At 25.6% G+C, this 19272-nt stretch overlaps 1 protein-coding gene across 2 annotated transcripts; it reads left to right on the top strand.

Annotated features, from left to right (window-relative positions):
- Positions 1–1346: 1346 nt before the first annotated feature.
- On the top strand, positions 1347–18770 carry LOC100870172 (organic cation transporter protein). 2 transcript variants are annotated; one of them, XM_003690087.4, is made up of 10 exons: positions 1347–1936; positions 7751–7849; positions 13982–14307; positions 15321–15424; positions 15629–15783; positions 16098–16408; positions 16543–16855; positions 17292–17473; positions 17586–17722; positions 17923–18770. In XM_003690087.4, the coding sequence occupies exons 2-10, from the start codon at positions 7822–7824 to the stop codon at positions 17996–17998; spliced, it is 1632 nt and encodes a 543-aa protein (XP_003690135.1). In that variant the 5' UTR covers positions 1347–1936; positions 7751–7821; the 3' UTR covers positions 17999–18770. The 2 variants fall into 2 exon arrangements, with proteins under 2 accessions (XP_003690135.1, XP_012344095.1); XM_012488641.3 differs by lacking the exon at positions 7751–7849 and having other exon boundaries at positions 1359–1936.
- Positions 18771–19272: the final 502 nt, after the last annotated feature.

The following is a 19272-nucleotide window of genomic DNA, read 5'->3' on the forward strand; positions in this document are numbered from 1 at the left end:
AATGTAGATATTTAATATAAGTAATTTTATTCTCTCTTTTCATTTTATATAGATATTATTTAAATGCTAACTTAAATGCTAATTTCATTGTTTATAACTTATAAACATTTATACTTATTATTTAATTGATTTTAATTCCAATATGCAAAAATAATTAAAGCATTAAAAAATCATTTAAAAAAGTGGATTATCATTTATTTCTACATTTCGTTACATTTCGCGTTACATTTATTAATATTATCGACTTGTTTCTTCTGATTAATATGTCATTGTTAAAATAAAATTGCCACAATTTCATATCGTACAATGATTGTTATCTAGAGAACTATAAAATCATATAAAATTTTCTTAAATGTCTATTTAATCGGTGTTAAACACTATATGCAATGAAACAAAAAAAAAAAAAAGATATAAAGATATATATCTGGCAATATTCCGAAAAAAGAGAGAGAATATTGAAAATTATAAATTTAAATAATTTGAAAATTACGATCAAGAATAACAAATATATTAAAAAATAAAAATATTGAGAAATGCAGAAGACTTAATATTAAATTTTTCATAGAATCTTACCATCGAAGAATGTCCAATATTGATCAATATTTTAACACGACAAGCAATCATTCATTCTACGATTATAAACTGTAATTTCACGATATTGTTAACGATAAATTGGAATTAATCGTTGTAAAAATAGATTTTTAGAAATCGAAGCAATTAATCGTTCAAAAGGATCTTTCCATGTTTTCCATTTCCTTCGTAACGCATATGTTCATAGATACAAGTACTTACTTGCATGGATTGACATTTTCTTTAGATCTATAGATATACACTGTATAAAAGAGGTATTAGATTAAAAACACATTACATTGGGTGGTTTTGTTTTCAAACAAATTTTATCGATAAATCAATTTTGATCTTTTGAATTTTCCATTGAGGATATTGATATAACTTATATCTAATTTTAATTCATCTTTTTATCTAATTATTTTACGATAAAACTTTATATTTCATATATATTTGGGCATATTTGAACGAAAATATATATTCTCATTTCTTCAAATTGTAATTAACAGATACATGTTCAGTTCTTGTCTTATCGTTGAAAATAATTTTTTCGCGATGATATTCTATTGTTCTTTCGAATCGGAAATATAAACGTACTCTTAGATCTCGGTAAGCGATTTTAAACGAAAAACGTGTAACAGGTTGGTTGCAATGACCGTGGTTACCTGCAGCATATCCCGTCTCCTCCCTTGCCTAGCCAGAAATGGTTGAGAAACGTGAGGGGGAACGGGATCGACGAGAACCGATGTTAAAGTTAGGCCTCGCACAACCGAACGCTTCCCTCGCATTTTAGTTGATCGTTGTAGCTCCCGCACGACGCGTGAGATCGGCGCAGTGTTCCAACGTAAAGACATATTTAAAGACGGACAATATTTTTCGAAAGCCATATTAATTTTTACTATAATTAACCATCATTTTTCCTTCGATTTTTAATTTTCGCTCTTCTATCCAAAAATTTTTATTTTCTTTTCTTATTTTTTTTTTTTTCATTCTTTTCTCTCGAAAAAACGTTTCTACGTTATTCGCGTTATTCATCCCCCGAGGACATCAATTATAATTAATTATATTTTAATTTTTTTTAATCGAAATCTTCGTTCGTCGTCGCGTAAATTTGCATAATTTCGTTTTGAAATTTTTTAACGATTTTTTCTTCGATAAATATAATGTTATCGAAGAGATTTTGAATTGGTGAGCATCGATACGAAAATTAATCGAAAACGAGAAACAACCGTGTGCTTGTTTTGAGGCAGCAACGTGCTCGACGCACGAGATCTCTCGACGAGAAAGCGTGACGAGACGCACAAGTTGCGCGAGATAAAGATAGAGATCTCGGCAAACATCTGTTCGATGTTTTCGGCCTAAGAAAGAGGTAAGAATTTTATTGTTATTTCCCTCGATTTATAAATCAAAATTAATATTATTACATTTTAACAAAATTTTTTCTATCTTTTTTTCTTCTTTTTTTTTTCTTTTCGTTGAATTTTCTACTTTATTTTTATCGAAAGTTCTTGTTCTTGTTTCTTTTTAAAACAAACGATTAATCGTATTTTTGAAATAAAAGGTTTTTTTTATGAAAACTTGAAAAATAAGAACGAATTATTATTATTTTTTTTTTTACATATGTACATGGAATTCATAGATATCTCTATTTAAAATTAAATTTTCTTAACACGTAAATATTTGCATTGAAGAATCGAATCATCCGTAAATATATTTGCTAAAAATATTAGATAATATTAGATAGTGTAAAGATTTCCAGAAAAGGAGCTCTGTTGATTCGAATTCACGACTTCGTACACGTAGCAACGAAATTTATTTCCGTGTCTATCGTTACAAATTGTATAATTTGTACGAATTAGAACGAATCCAAACTCGATGCAAAATTGAAACTAAATGGAGATTTTATTTGAAAATTGTTAATCGTCTTATCGGAACTCAAACGATCGTTCGAATTCTCTTAATCACCGAGAAAAAAAAATAATTGTAATAAAGATAACATTATTTATCTATTTGATATATATATATATATATAAATATAATATTTAACATAATCCATTTAATATAGATATTAATTACGTAGTATGATTGATAAAAAAAGAAAAATTCACGCGATATACTATTTTATCTATACGCGATTTGCCATAATTCGAAAAAATTAAATAAATAATTCCTAAATACTGTGTAAATATAATATAATTACATATCGTTATTTATTATTCATTCATCTCGCGTGTCTTATTTCGTTTTATTAAATATTGTAATATTTAAAAAATGTAATTTATATTTTAAATTTATTCTATGCCAAAATTTGCATGGAATTAAATATTTCATGGAATTAAAAATATTTCAAATTTTTAGTCTGGTTAAGTTTTAATAATCGGTTGTTTGTATATATTAACAACTGAATTGTTGCATGAATCATTCCATCCACGTGTCCGTTGAAAAGACGTTGCGACGCCTACGCGTGCTTCTAATCGCTTGTTATGCGCTAACACGGAAACTTTGATTTTTATACACGTAAATGGAAGAGGGATCGAACGATGCGAACTTTACGAACATTCCTGTTTTCTAATTTTTATTTCAAAATTTTGCAATATTATTGCATAATTTGCACTTTTAACGCAAACAACAAACATTTATGAAATCTAATAAACAATATCAACATTCCCTAAATTTAATTTTTTTTTTTATAAACGTAGAATATAAAAGGAATAAAAATAAAAAAAAACGTAAAACAAATATATATTTTTTCAGATAAATATATATATATATATATATTTCAGATGAATAATATTTTATCGATTTACATACATATATATATATATATATATATATATATATATATATATATATATATATACACATATATGTATAAGTATATGTATATAGAATTTAGCAAGAATAATAAATAAAAATAGGATGATGATAGTTTAATCGATTTATTAATTGCGTGTTTTATTATTAATACATCGATACATTGGATTATGGAGATATGTCTTTTTTTTATGCATAAAAAAACATTGCAACTTTTGACTAACATTTGACTAGGGTACATACGTTTGGATAATTTTTTTTTTAGCTCAGACAAGAGACATGATTCCGTGATATCTTAAAAACGGAATAACGGGCCAAAAAATATGCGCAGTTGATTCAATTGTAGCGACTGTAGCCAAAACTGTAACTGTGGATCAAGTTCAATATCGCGTTCACTTTTTCAAACTGAACAACCAACGAATCACTTCTAAAATATCTCTTCATTTTCCTTCAATCTCGATAAATTATACTTTTATCTAACGATTCTTCTTAAATATCTTCTAATATTTCTTCTATACACGATAGTACACGTTCAATAGTAAATTCATTTTTTCTTTATTATTATTTTTTATCTTTTACGAAGTTTATTAGTTTAACCGAGATTTTAAAAAAAAAAAATCGAGAAAGAAGATAAAAAATAATTAAATAATGTGTATTAATTATATTTCTTATAACGATTTTCGTTCCTTTGATGGATTGTAATTTTTTTGCTTTCTACGCGTTTAAACATTTGAAAAATTCGTAGAAATGAATCGTTAATCAAAAATTGTCTCATAAATATATTCAATAGAATTTATTATGAAAAAAAAAGAAAAAAGAAAGAAAAAAAATTGGTTTATATCGCAATAGGAAGAGATGTATGCATCAGTGGTAGTATTCGACTAAAGTTTCTTTGTTCGTATCGCAATCAATTGAAGCATATATGTTTAACACGTTGTCGGCACTTTTGCCTCTATCAATGTCTCTTATTCTCAATTCACGAATGCTTGATTGTGTTTCACATATGGTGTAAGAAAAGGATATAGGACGCTTTGTGTCAAGCAACAAGCTGGATAAAAATAGTAACGAATAAATAGATGATATCTATAGATTTGTAGTATTAAAAGTTTTATATCCCATAATTTGAAATATATTAAACGGTTTAAATGATTTTACACAATATTTCAATAAGTTTTCGTTTTACGGTACGGTTTAATCATTGCAAAACGCGTACAACATTCACCAGTAGATAATACCTTCGAAACCAGAAACTTTTATCGACCATCCAGTTAATATTATACGATTCAATGTTTTTCATTCATTTGTATTCAACCAATATATATATATATATATATATATATATATATATATATATATGTATATACAATATATATATATATATATATACATATACATATATATATATATATGTATATATATATTTTTTGATTATATCTCACAAACAATTATTATTTAACATTATGTATAATGTTTGTCGATTATTTTCTATATTTTAGATAAATTTAAACAATTTATATGTTAATAAAATTTGATTTGATAGAGCGATTTAAAAATAAAAGTAGTTTATTATAAATTGTTTTATAATAATTGAATCAAAATAATAATAATAATAATAATCTCACGTCTAAAGGTTAAAGATTTTCATATCTACATTTCCCTTTCCCATTGATAAATATTCACTCGCGTACATTATTCATATTCGTTGTATCGAATTTACATTGATCAAAAATTTAAGTTTTTACGATTCAAAATAATTTGACGAAATAACAAATGATAGATTCCTTTATGTACCATATATATTACATTATTATATTACATATTTTGAATTTAACCAAGCATGTTTTGAGTTCTAATTATAATCGTATAATGTAATTAATTAATTAAAAATTAATTAATGTATAAATATAATGTAATTATAAAAATTAGTCCACATTAATTTGATAAAAAATAAATAATTGAATCTGTTCCTTATTCTAACGTAAGCATATAATATTAATACCGTAAAAATTGGAAAATCTGTATGAATTTTTCCTTATATATATATAGATACAATTAGACATATATGTCACGTGTAAAATCTTTTATTATAAAAAACTAGAAAACGTTAAATCGAAGTGATCGAAAGAGATAAAGAGATCGAAATAAAGGAAATAATATGAATAATGTGGAAATAAGAAAAATATTTTTTATATTATATCTAAGTATGCGTATACATATAAAAATATAAAAATATATTTATATGATATCAAGAATTATATCAAAAATATCTGTTTGAAAAATATTTGCTTTTTATAATTTGTTTATATATTTATATATATATATATATATATTGTAAGTAACAACAACAACAACAACAACAAAAACAAAAACAAAAACAACAACAACAAAAATAATAATAATAATATCATGATAATTTTGAGAGTATTAATTATATGTCACGATATGATTATTATTATACATTCATATCTTTTAAAAAAAAAATCAAAAATATCTTCTATAATGCATAATAGTTTGTATTTTAGATTGGAAAGAAATTCTATTTCATAATTTTTTCTTTTTTGCATTATCGAGTCAAATTCATCGAATAAATATCACTTATCAACGAAAAAAAAATTCATGCGAATTCATTATAAACTATAAAAAATAAAGATAGGATAATACATTTGATAAATAAAATTTGCGAGATCGACGAGTGAATTATTATATCGGATATTGTATCTGTGATATCGCAGTTCTGTTATGTTAGATAATGTTAATTATAAAAGATAGTAAAATTCTAAGTAATAATGTATCCAAGAATCATAAGAAGGTACACAATTCTTTCTCGAACAATTCTTTCTTCTTTTACCTGTAGAAATTTTTACTTTACCTAGCAGACGAGGGATTAAGAAGGGATTAAGATGGAAACAATTCGAGCCAAATTCGAGAGACGCACTTATAAAGAAAGTTTAAAGAAAGAATAAAAATTTATGTTTGTTAAATTTATTTAAGCTTCTAAATCCTTGTTCTTTCTTTACTTTCTTAAGCAGACAATTAAATTCCATAAATCATACTTTGCGAACAAAACTTAACAAAATATTTTGCAATAATTCCATTTTTTACAAGTAAGAGTAAGTTAAGAGTAAGTGAGACTATGCGAGAATAATTTTCACTCTCAACACCATAAAAATATATATATATATATGTGTGTGTCCATTTGCAAAAAAAAATACAATGTCTTCGGTCTTAAAAAATGTAATTTTTGGAAATTTCATATTCTCGAATTTGGATTATTTGTATCTCATAGAAAGGAGAAATTTTCCCTGCGTTTGAAAAAATAAAAATAAAAATGGAAAGAAAAAAGTATTTGTTTATATGATGAATGTATATTTCATATATATTTTGTTTTCCGTAATTGCATCATCATCATTGACGCATTCCTCTAATGCATTGGTATATCGAAATATTTTGCAACTCGATAAAATCTCGTGTTTTTCGCAATAAGATAAATCAATGTACGACTAATATTGCACAAGGTTGACTAACGATAGTAAGTTGAAGCAGTTCAAGGCAAATTGTCCCCCAATCCTACGACACACGTATAACGGTAATGCGAATCGTATATAATAACTGGAGCCGCATTCTCGAAGGATCGCGCAGGTATTCGAGATTTTCTTTGCCTCGCCTCACTCTGCACATACCAGCATTGACCGTTCTCATTTTGCTTTTCCTTTCCTTCTGTCACGACTCCGACTCTGCCACGACCACGGGTCAATAACATCCTGTCCTTCTGACCGGAGTCTCGCATTGTCTCGACAGTGATTCTCGGCGCCATGTCTGAAATCGCAAACACGAATTTCACGTTACGTTTCGTCTACGTATCCACCATATGCATCTTTGATAATTGTTCAACGTTCAATTACACGTTCACGCGATCCGCGATAATTATACCAAGCGGAGGCGATGCACTTATGTATTTATTAGATTGTGTAACGTTTAGATAGTTTTAGATCATCGAGGCTAACATTTCTTGTTGAGGTGAAATTTTCACTCATGTAGATGTATAACGTTCGTGTATTTTTCTTTTTTTTCTTTCAAATAATAAATGACATCATGGATTAATGAAGAAGATATGAAGATATAAAGTTGATGAAAAAAAAAAAAATAAAATAATTCGATCGAAAATTATCGATTACGAATAACACATGAATCGACACGATGCATATTTATCTATATTATTTATCGATGTATCAAAATTGATTATTTTCGAACAATTTATCGAATAATTTTGAAACGAATGTCGAAATATTTCGGATATATTTATTAAACGATTATCAATTATGCATAATAAAAAATACATTTTCAAATATCTATCGTTCGTATGTTACAGATAACACACAATTAACAATTATAAAACGTGAACGAATCGCAAAGATACAAAATAGCTGCGCAACCAGTGATATGAAGAATACACAAACCAACATTTATGGTACGTCGATCTACATTACATATTGTATTTAATATTAATTCTATTTCGTATAGAAAAATTGTTTATTATACACATATTTATTTATAAAACTTTCTTTAATTAAAATTCAGATGACATACATTGACAAATAAATTGAAATATACATAATTTTCATAATTCCGCAAGGGAAAGAATTAACAGTATTAATATTCAAAGAGCACGATACACATATATCATTTATTTATTTATTTACATACGTATATGTAATAATTACAATACAAATTAATCCATGAAATCTTAATAAATTGATGTACCTATTAATTAAGCTCTTTGAGTGTTGATGGACATTAATTTCTTTGCAACGAGTCTCAATATAATATACATATTGATATTTGATTATTCACTTAGCAAAGTATCTCTTCGGTTGATTCAATGATATTTAAAATGATATACGAATTTTCATTGAAAATCTAGATTCGAACGATTCATCATCGATTAACATTCGTTACAAAATGTATCGATTCAAATATACTTAAATATATTTTTTTATTTTTTTCAAATTTTATCTATGCAATACTAGGTTATATTACAATTATTCCAGATATCAAGTAAATCTCAGGGACTGAATTGAATCCTTGGATACAAAATTTATCGATGCGAATACAATGACTTCATTATCATTGCAGGCATTGTACGCTTTTTGTATAAGAATCGCCGCCTCTCTTTCATATTATGTCGAAAATCGAATCGACTATAAAACTTGAAGGAAAACCTTCTTTCTTTTCGAAAGAAATTCTTAGCCGATATACTTCGACTTTTCCAATCGTTCAACGAGGCAGATAAAATCTTCGTTTTGAACGAAAAAGCTGGTTTACGCTGTCTCGAGGTTACCATACACATTTTATGGTTCACATCGTGCGTCTATCAGTTTTTTCTTTAAAACTGGTTTCCTCGTCACTTGCTATACTTGAACGCAATAAAGATTAAAATGGTACGAATGCATTATCGAGGAATCCTGCTCCTGTTTTACCAAGAACTCAGTTCTTGGTCGTTCTATATCGCTATATCGGATGAAAGATTATTATTTCACGGTGATTCGTCGGGAAATGCGGATTAAATAATTTTTACATTGGTCAATTATTCATTAATTAAATATAGTCTGAACGTATCGTGTATCGAAAATATATAGAGAAATGTAGTAATTTCAAGATCAAAAAAGATCAATTTTTTATGTAAGTTTATATTTATATTTAGAATCTTATATTTCGTTTAATATAATTCGTTATATATAATTCGTGAAATAGAGATCAGAATTATAATTTTTACCTTTTCATTTTTTATTTCATTTCTTCATAATCTTTCAAGTTTCAGAGAAATGTGTAGAGATCAAAATATCTTTGTTATTTCGATATTTCGTTAATTTAAATTTAATTTATTTTCAATATTTATTTTTAATATTATGAGAAATCTATTTATACGATTGCGAAATTGGTTTAGTTATTATGTGGAATTAAAGAGATTAATATATATCTCGTTTATTATTTTTATTTTATTACCTTTATCAATTCTAGATTTTGGCTTTGAAGAATTACATTAAAAATTAATTGATAAATATAGAAAAAATTTATATTTTTATATGCATTTATAGATATATTATATAATCATTAACAAAATCATGCTATATATCACTATTTTCATATTACGTAATACATATTATTTAATTATATTCGTGTTGTATAGGAAACGTTACTATATACAATAACTATTCGCAATCAAAACGTTTGGCTTAAATGATGATGTATTTTAATCAACGAATTGTATGATTCATTGATCGGGAAACTTTGCTCAATTTTATTCAAAGGACAAAGTTCATAGAAGGAAAGTTCAATCAGTTCATTTCGCAAGGCAGACAAATAAATATTAATGCAAGTTCATGTTGATGTTAGACATATTAATATCAGACGATTTTGTAACTGGAAAATATCCTTTGTTTACGAAATATGTTATATATATAAGTTCGTTCGTTCAAACTGAAATAATGTAAATTTGCGATATAAATAAAAATGAAATAAATCGATATGTACAATGTATTCGAAAATGAAATATATATAAAAAAAGAATGTCATAAGACAAAAAAATTATATATCTACATAAATAATAGAAGAAGAAAATGCATATATCTATTCGATCCACATAAAAAAAATATCGCACATAAAACTCTATACATATATATATTTTGTAAGAGTTTTATAAAACGGTAGATTTCGATATAACGATTCCTTTGTTATGTCTTATCTCGTATTGCTTGATTCTTGGACTCATTTGTTCTTGCAAATTAGAACATTTTCGTTACATTTGAAAATTTATAATAAAATTTTTAAACGATCGAATTCAAATAACATAATACAATTAAATATTAAAAATTGCAATTTATAATATCAATCTTAATAATTCGAAATAAGATTTCTGATCAATATAAAATATTTGAAAAAAAATTCCAAAGTTCCTAAGCATTAGATAATGGATAAATAAAAAATTGATAGATTTAAAATCTATTTATTAATATTAATAATTAAAATATATCAATTATATTTTTTATACAATTATAATCCTCAGATAAATTTCTCGATTTCTAGAATTTCAATAATATTTATCATCTTTTCGAAAATTTCCAAGTTGCACAGTTTGCATCCATCGAAAACAAATTGTTAATAAATTTACATATAGTATAATAATCACAATTTTTAAACTCTTGCAACACTAGTCATGTCTCGAGCTATCATTATTTCATCGCCACTATCGCGCATATAAGTGCTTGATAATTATCGTTTACGGTTAATTTCACGCTTGTCTTTCGCCTCTGAAAGCAACATGGATTACACTTAACATCACCATGTATCTCATTTTCATGAGATATCACGTTCACACGTAAAACATAATATGTAAACGGACATATTATCAAAACACGATAAGCGTGTACGCATATATCAATCTACCTACTTCTCTTTCCGGCTTATAACCACTTGTTGCACAGAAAGAAGTCATCGCCATAGACATACTAGAGATGTCTTTGATAACAAGTGCTTGTGTTTCGAAACAGTGACGAATATAAACGAACGATAATTGATCCGTAGTAAACAGTTTAATTACCGAATGAATTTATTTCAAACTTATATCTAAGTACTTATGTGTATATATCTATATACATATCTGAAAAAAATTTGATCTTATATTTTTAATCGATTTAATTTTTTCACTTATAAACTTATAAAATTATTATAATATTAAAAGATATTTAAAAATTTCAAAATGTTTGTATAAATCGTATTGTTGAAATTTTGATCTTTTAATTATTTAAATGAACAACAGTATTTTAGAAATAATATTGAATAAAATAAAATAAATAAATCTTATAAATTCTAATTTATATAATATACATGTATATAAAAGTGCAACAAAAGTGTAACAAAAGTGTACAAAATTTTATTTAAATTACTAACTTTAAATTTTACTAACTTTTAATTTTTCAATAATATTCAATAATATCCAATAATATTAATTTCTAAGTAATTATATATGCCATCATAACGAATTCACAGTATATATATATATATATATACGTATATGTAGATATATGTAGATATTTACATATATCTAAATAATATGTACATCTAATTCGTTTTACAACAAGTTTAAATATACTTTTGTACATCACGATATCACTTTTATTTCATACTTACATTTTTTGTAGTTGTAAAAGTTTGATAATAATTATTGTTTTACGTAACATTTGATCATTTAAAAATCTTAATCTTCAATCTTATCAGCCATCTTGTACGTTTTACGATAGGAAAAATACTTATGTCTTTGAGAATGATGATCATAATGCAATTTTATATGTTACATAATTTATAAAATTATAAAATTTTTATTACGGGACGTTACGATTACGATTTGAATATTTTTATCTTTTTAGTGTTATCATATCTATCGGACGAATTCTACAACATTTATAACGTTTTATTTTTTTACATTATTTTAATATAAAACACGATATGCGCAGTTTTGATTAATAATACTTCTTCAATGAGATTCGATTCAAGAAACACGTTCGAATATATTAAAGATCGCATTTACGTAATTTATCATCAACTCATTTTAATTACAAATCAAATGAAAGATTTGATTAAATCATTCGTTATATATGTATAGCCTTAACGAAGCATATGTTCGATTAAACATCTTATTCTCTTAACTTAATAAATTCTCATGTTGTTCCTTATAGTGGCTGAAATTATATTTATCCGATTCAGATTATAAAATCTTTTTATTTTTATTTTTATTAAATTATTACTCATAATAACAAAATAAGTTGTTTTTGTCTTATATTTCAAAATTAAAAAAACAATACAATTATAATTATATTTTGATCGCATATCTGAATTAATTAATTAATTAATTATTATTTATCCGCATACATTACATATTATTTCTTTATTGGTTTGCGTATGTTTATATTTTTCGAATATTGATCTTGTCTACTGTAAAAGCGCTAAATCAAAAGATAAATGGAGGAATTTTTAATTCGAAGAAACGAACAAATGGTACGTTACTCTTAAAAATGTAATCTATGATTTAATCTTGAAAAATATGTATTTAATTACCTACCTACCTACATACACATAATTATCTTGAATAATTTGACGTAATACAATTGATCATAAAATATACATAGAAATGTAAAATAACAAGAAATAATGACGCATAATAAAATGCATATTACATACATACAATACATTATGAATAATTAAAATGTATAAAAAATTGTTATTCGTTGAATAAATAATTTATATATTCTTGATTAATTGAATCGATGAGATTATCGAATATTCTCCATATCGTATCGGACACTTACCTTACTTAATTCGATTAATTTTTTTATATTTCCAAATGAAAATTCGAAATAATTATCGATCATCAAATATTTTCATATTTATTTTTTTAAATAATTTTCTATTTTTTTCTTTTTCTTTTTGTTACGAATAGACCACTATTCGAATTTATATAAATCGATTACAATTGAATTTTTGTCAACTTATGAACGAGAAGAAAGAAAAAAAGATTGATATTGTATTAAATAATTAATTGTAATAATTGAGCAATGTAACTGAAGTCGCTTCGAAAAAAGAAAAAAAAAAAAAAAAAAATAACGCTCTAAAAGTATAGAAAAGGTCAAAATTATTAAAATGTTAATTAATCACAATCTTCAATTCTTTTAATTGCTAGATCGAGTTAACCTTCGCTGATAGATGCTACGTTTTTCATCAAGCAATCTTCATTTGTGTTTATTATGTTTGATAAACGCATCGCGTCGAACGATTTTCATTGTCTTCAATTCCGTGTTAACATATCACGGAAATTTATTTATTAATATTATATATATTATTATTAATATGAATAAAATTAACGATGCGATTTATATTAAGATTAGAAAAATTTATTATATATATTGTATAAATTATTGTATTTTAATGAATGGAGAATTTATTTGAAAATTATTCGATGATATAAAATGATATAAGAGTTTTAGTTTATGTATGCACATAATATGATTATATATGATTATATTTATGAGCAATAATTTGTGAATATATGAAATCAGTGTGATGACTTATTAATCGATTAAAGACACACTAATCTATTAGATATTTAAATATGTTTCGAGAATTCTTGACATCATTCAAAAATCTGAAGAAAAAGAAACTTGTTAATTAATTTCGATGGCAAAAAAATTTTCTATCATTTTTAATCTTGATCCGATAGATTAATATCAATATAATCAATATAATATTTACACTATCGTTGTAAATATTTTTATTAATTAATAATATTATATATATAGATATTATATATATTATAGAGAGAAAAGATTATATTCGATTAGGAAGATATCGAAACGAAATTGTATCCGTGCATGGACGCGGATGTGCGCGGTAGGGATTTTTTTATTCGCGCGTAGAAATTTAAAAAGAGGAATCCTTTTTCTTACGAATCCTCGAATCCTTTTTAATACAATCCTTTTTATTACGATCGAAATAAAAATTAAAATTAAAATCTAAAAAATCCGTAAATTATCCGTTTCTTATGTTGCAGTTGAAGTGAACGGCAAGCAAATCTCGAATGGGAAAGAAGAGATTGTTAAGAATGAGAATGACGAAGTGGATGCAGTTCAACAAGCTATCGGGAATCTTGGTAGATGGCAAATATACGTATGTCTGGCAATTTCTCTGGTCAAATTTCCGATCGCTTGGCATCAACTTGCGATCGTCTTCATGGCGCCGCATCAAGATTACAATTGTACCTCACCAACACGCACAGAAACGTCCGATCAGTGCGTAACCAATATCAATGGAACATTGTTAGAGTGCACAGAATGGGAATACGACAGAAGAACATTCACAGAGACGATAATATCGCAGGTAACTGTCGAGAAATTTGTTCAATCGTTGCTGTAATGTCATTTCTCCTTTGGAGAATCGAGCGGAAGCGACGGTAATCGTTGCCTTAAATTACAGTGGCGGAGTTAAATAGATTGTTTTTAATCATTGTTTCTTGCTTAATATACCTACTTTGCTTAAATATATTGGCGACGAACGTTGCTCTGCGTTCACGTTTCTCGAATGGAACGAATAAAACGAAATATACCAAACATACGATGGATGTTAAACGAGAAAAAAAAAAAAAAATAATAAAGAATAGGATTTAGACGTGCGCTTAAACGAGCGCATCAAATCATATTGGGTAAGTGGAAATTCTCGGTTGGTATGTTTTTAAATAATGATGTAAGTAGTTTAGTATTGTTTTAGATATGCTATGTGATTACTTGAAATTATATTTAACATAACGCATAATGTACAATATAACGTACAATATAAATAGTAATAGATGGATTCGAGGAAGGAAAGGAATAAACGAGCGAGCGAGCGAGAAAATTTTATTCAGTGTTTTTGATCATGACATGAAAGTTGAAATTTGCTATTGCTTCAAATAGTTACAATTATTTGATATATGATGATATGATAAATATAATAGAGAAGGAATCAATTTAGAAAAAAAAAAAAAATATTTTTCTTCAAGTTAATTATCTTTGTCAATTATTAGTTAATATAATAAAAATTCATTTTTAATAACGAATTGTATTTAATAACGTTATAATAATCATAGAAATTATAATTTAATTTTTTTTTAATTACAAAAATATGTAATTGTGCATGGCTATGGAAACATTTTCAGATTAAGTTTTATTACAATTGTTTAATACTTAATACGTGATATATATCTAAATATATATTTTTCGATGATTGTGTTTCTTTTAATTCTTTTGTTTTATTTTATTTTGTTTTCACTAGAATGCCAGTTCTTTTGTAAAAATGAATTTTCCAAATATAATTCCTATTTATATAATTTTTCATTATTCTTAATGTTATTTCAGTGGAACTTAGTATGCAGTCGAACGCATTATGCTAATATCCAGCAATCTATTTTGATGTTTGGCGTACTTTTGGGCAATATTATATTTGGCAATCTAGCAGATAGGTATATCTAAAAAATATTCATTTCTTTTTATTAAGTGATCTTTCATTCTCTCTCTCTCTCTCTCTCTCTCTCTCTCTCTCTCTCTCTCCCCCTCTCCCTCTCCCTCTCCTTTTCTCTTAAATCTCTCGTACATAACATTTTATTACGATTACGTGTAATAATGTTTATAAATCGATAATTGATATTTACAAATATTTTTGTCAGGTATGGTAGAAAGATGCCGTTAATGATATCCGTAGTTCTTCAACTAGCTTCCGGTATCGGATGCGCTGTTGTACCATGGTTTCCGGCCTTGTTGTTAATGAAATTACTTACCGCCTTAGCCACCGGAGGTACTATGGTTACCAGTTATGTCATTTGTAAGTAATATTTTCTTATTAATTATTTCTTATCTGAAAATTTTAATTTACAATTTTTATATATAATAAATTTAATATATAAAATATGACAAATAAAATTAAAAATAAAATATTAACGAAATTTTTCATTGATAATTCTTCTCTAAATTTTTTATTATCAATCTTATTTTCATTACTTTTATATTTTCATTTAGTTTTATATTTATATTCATTTTTTTTTCCTTTTTTTTCATATATATATATTCTTATCATATGTATACATATATGTATGAAACAAAATGTTTATTAACGATCTAATCGTGGAAAATTGTCAGGTATGGAGATTGTTGGAACAAAATGGCGAGCAGCCATTACGGTACTTTATCAAATTCCATTTAGTTTGGGCCACATATCGTTGGCCGGTCTAGCATATTATTTCCGTCATTGGCAACATCTTCAAATCGCTATCACGCTACCTTCTATCATTCTTCTAAGTTATTGGTGGATCGTGCCCGAATCTCCTAGATGGTTGCTCGCTTTTGGAAAACAACGAGCAGCTTGTAAAATTCTGCAGAAGGCGGCCAATATTAACAATATAAAAAATAAAGATATTCCAGACATGGTCAAACAACATTGTATGCATCAGGTAAAAAATAATATTTAAATTTATTATTCTTATTTATAAGTTTTTGTTTAAACATTTAAATTTCGTAATTGATTTGTTTATCGTTATTTAAATTTATATAAATATTAATTTATATATTTGTGATATTTTTACAGAACTCGAAACGATCAGATTTCGATCACAAAGCATCGTTCCTCGATCTGTTTCGTACGCCTAATATGAGGATAAAATCTTTGTCGATTTTCTTCAACTGGATCGTTTGCGGGATGGGTTTATTCGGAATGTGCCAATATATAGGTCAAGTCGGTGGTAATATTTTTATCAATTTCACCGTTTCTGGAGCAATTCAAATACCTGGGAATTTCGTTGCGTGGTGGGCAATGAACAAACTTGGAAGAAGAATTACATTAATTTGCAGCAATTCGATCGCTGGGATTTCCGCTCTTTTACTCGTCATTGTTTCAAATGGTATAATAATGCTGTAACGATTGATCTATTTATTGTAGATGGAGCCAAATATAAGAAATTGATTTATAAATTTCATAGAGATAATCAGTCAAATCTACACGATATTGACAAAATCATTTATTATTTTCTCTTTAAATTGATTTATATTTCAACTTTTTCACAATTTCAAAAATATGGATTCTTTTAATATCTATATATATAGATATTATTATTATGTCTTTTAATTTTATTCAAAATTTCAACTTATATTACATTTTAACTTTATCGACTTATTTATTTTAAAAAGTTCGTATTTTGAAATTTGTCGGATTATTTCCCTTCTCGGAAAGAAAAATCGAAAAACGAAAATAGATCGATCATATATTATCTCTAAAATATAAATCAAATTGAATCAATAAAATTCTTTTCTTTATGGACATTTTTCATTTATTTACAGATATCGAGTGGCTTCGATTAATTCTAGTTTGTCTCGGCATCGTTGGCATGTCAGTCTCTTTCACTACAGTTTATCTATTTTCCGGTGAATTGTTTCCCACGGTTGTTAGAAACATCGGTGTGGGTACCAGCAGTATGTGTGCTAGGATAGGTTCCATCACAGCACCTTTCGTAGTATCTCTGGTAAGTTTTGTAATACATGATAATCATACGAAATTATATATTGTAGATAATCATTTTCTTTTATATCATATTCTTTTATATCATCATTTGTTTTTATATAACTTTTTTAAAGGATCATATCCAAACTTGGCTTCCACCTTTGTGTTTTGGAATCCTTCCTCTTCTCGGAGCCGCGCTTTGCTTTTTATTGCCAGAAACTGTTGGATGCACACTTCCGGAAACGCTCCAAGATGGTGAAAATTTTGGCAAGTCGGTATTTAATTTTAATTAATAATGAAAATAATATATAAATTATTAATATTGTTTAATAATAATCTTTTAAATAAATTCTACATATACACACACATATATATATATACATATATATATATATATTACATTATTATATTATTATATTTATTATATTTAGTTTTATAACTTTTATTCTTTATTTTTTTTTACATGTTTAGGACAACACGCAGAAAACTCTACAAAATTTCACAAGAAAATTATTCGAAAAATATCGAAGCAGAGGCGACACTTTGAATCAAGACTGCAATTAATTATTATAATTTATACATTGTGAAAAAATTAGGAAAAGTATCAAAATTAAAAATATGAATTTTTATAGATAAATTATCTGTATATAAATAATATTGCAATCATTCCCCTTTTTTATTTATTACGTTATTACATCTACAATTTTAACATCAATGCTATTTTCATACGCGTTGAAACCGAATATCGATTTCATATTATATTCCAATCAATTTTCTACTCACTCATATAGTTAGGGAGATTTAATCAGCGTGTAAGTGTACTTTATTGTTTATATGGAAAGTATTTTTTAACAAAAATATAATATAACTTTTTAAAAAATGTTTTCAAAATATTTCTCTCTTATTAAATAGTTGAAAAAATCGAAAAATATTATTTACCGTCGAATGTATCTGTAACAATTGAAGAGAAGAGGTCTTGTAAATTATATGCCAATATATCATATATAAATATATTGTACATTTTACATAAAATCTATTTTCTCTTTATTGTGTTTTTCTTTATTTAAGTATATAAAATTTTAATCGAATTTAACTTTTTTTATTTATTTTAATTTAGACAAAAATGTACTATCTTTTTACTTTTTACATTCTACAGTTATATTTTTTTATATCAATGAAATATATGTAATATAATATAATGAAATAGTGTATGTATTCATACGTGTATAACATGTATATAAATATATTAAAAACATGTTGTGTTTAAGCATTTATGTAATAAGCATTTTATGTTTAATAAAAACATATAATAATTTAAATTATTAATTGATTAAATTGCGATCAAATACAAAGAATAGGAAAAAAAAAAAATAGAAAGAGTAAAAAATTTATAAAGGGATTGATATTGTTGAAGCAGTTTATGAAATCTAATTGCTAGAATTCATCAAGAATATTACATTTTCAACTTTAATTTTATCATAATGCTATTAATAGAAAAAATATTATTATTTATAATAATAATATAATTTCATAAATTTTATAATTTTTATTGAAATATATTATTCTATCTACGATTGAAGAATAACGATTATATTCCAAGAACAAATAAATACTTCTATTTTCCTACTAAGGATAATTAACGTCATAGGCTATATTGTTCAATAATTGATGAGCATAACGCTTGAATTATATATACATAGGATAGAACAGGATTTAAATCAACAAATTTATGTAATTAAATATATTTTATTTGTTCCGATCGCGATTTTTTTTCTTAAGAATTGATACTCGACAAATTTCTCAATATTTCTTTTTTTTTTT

The sequence above is a fragment of the Apis florea genome, unplaced genomic scaffold (assembly GCF_048593485.1).
Source record: "Apis florea isolate Af1SG1 unplaced genomic scaffold, ASM4859348v1 contig_24_pilon, whole genome shotgun sequence".
Classification (NCBI taxonomy): domain Eukaryota; kingdom Metazoa; phylum Arthropoda; class Insecta; order Hymenoptera; family Apidae; genus Apis; species Apis florea.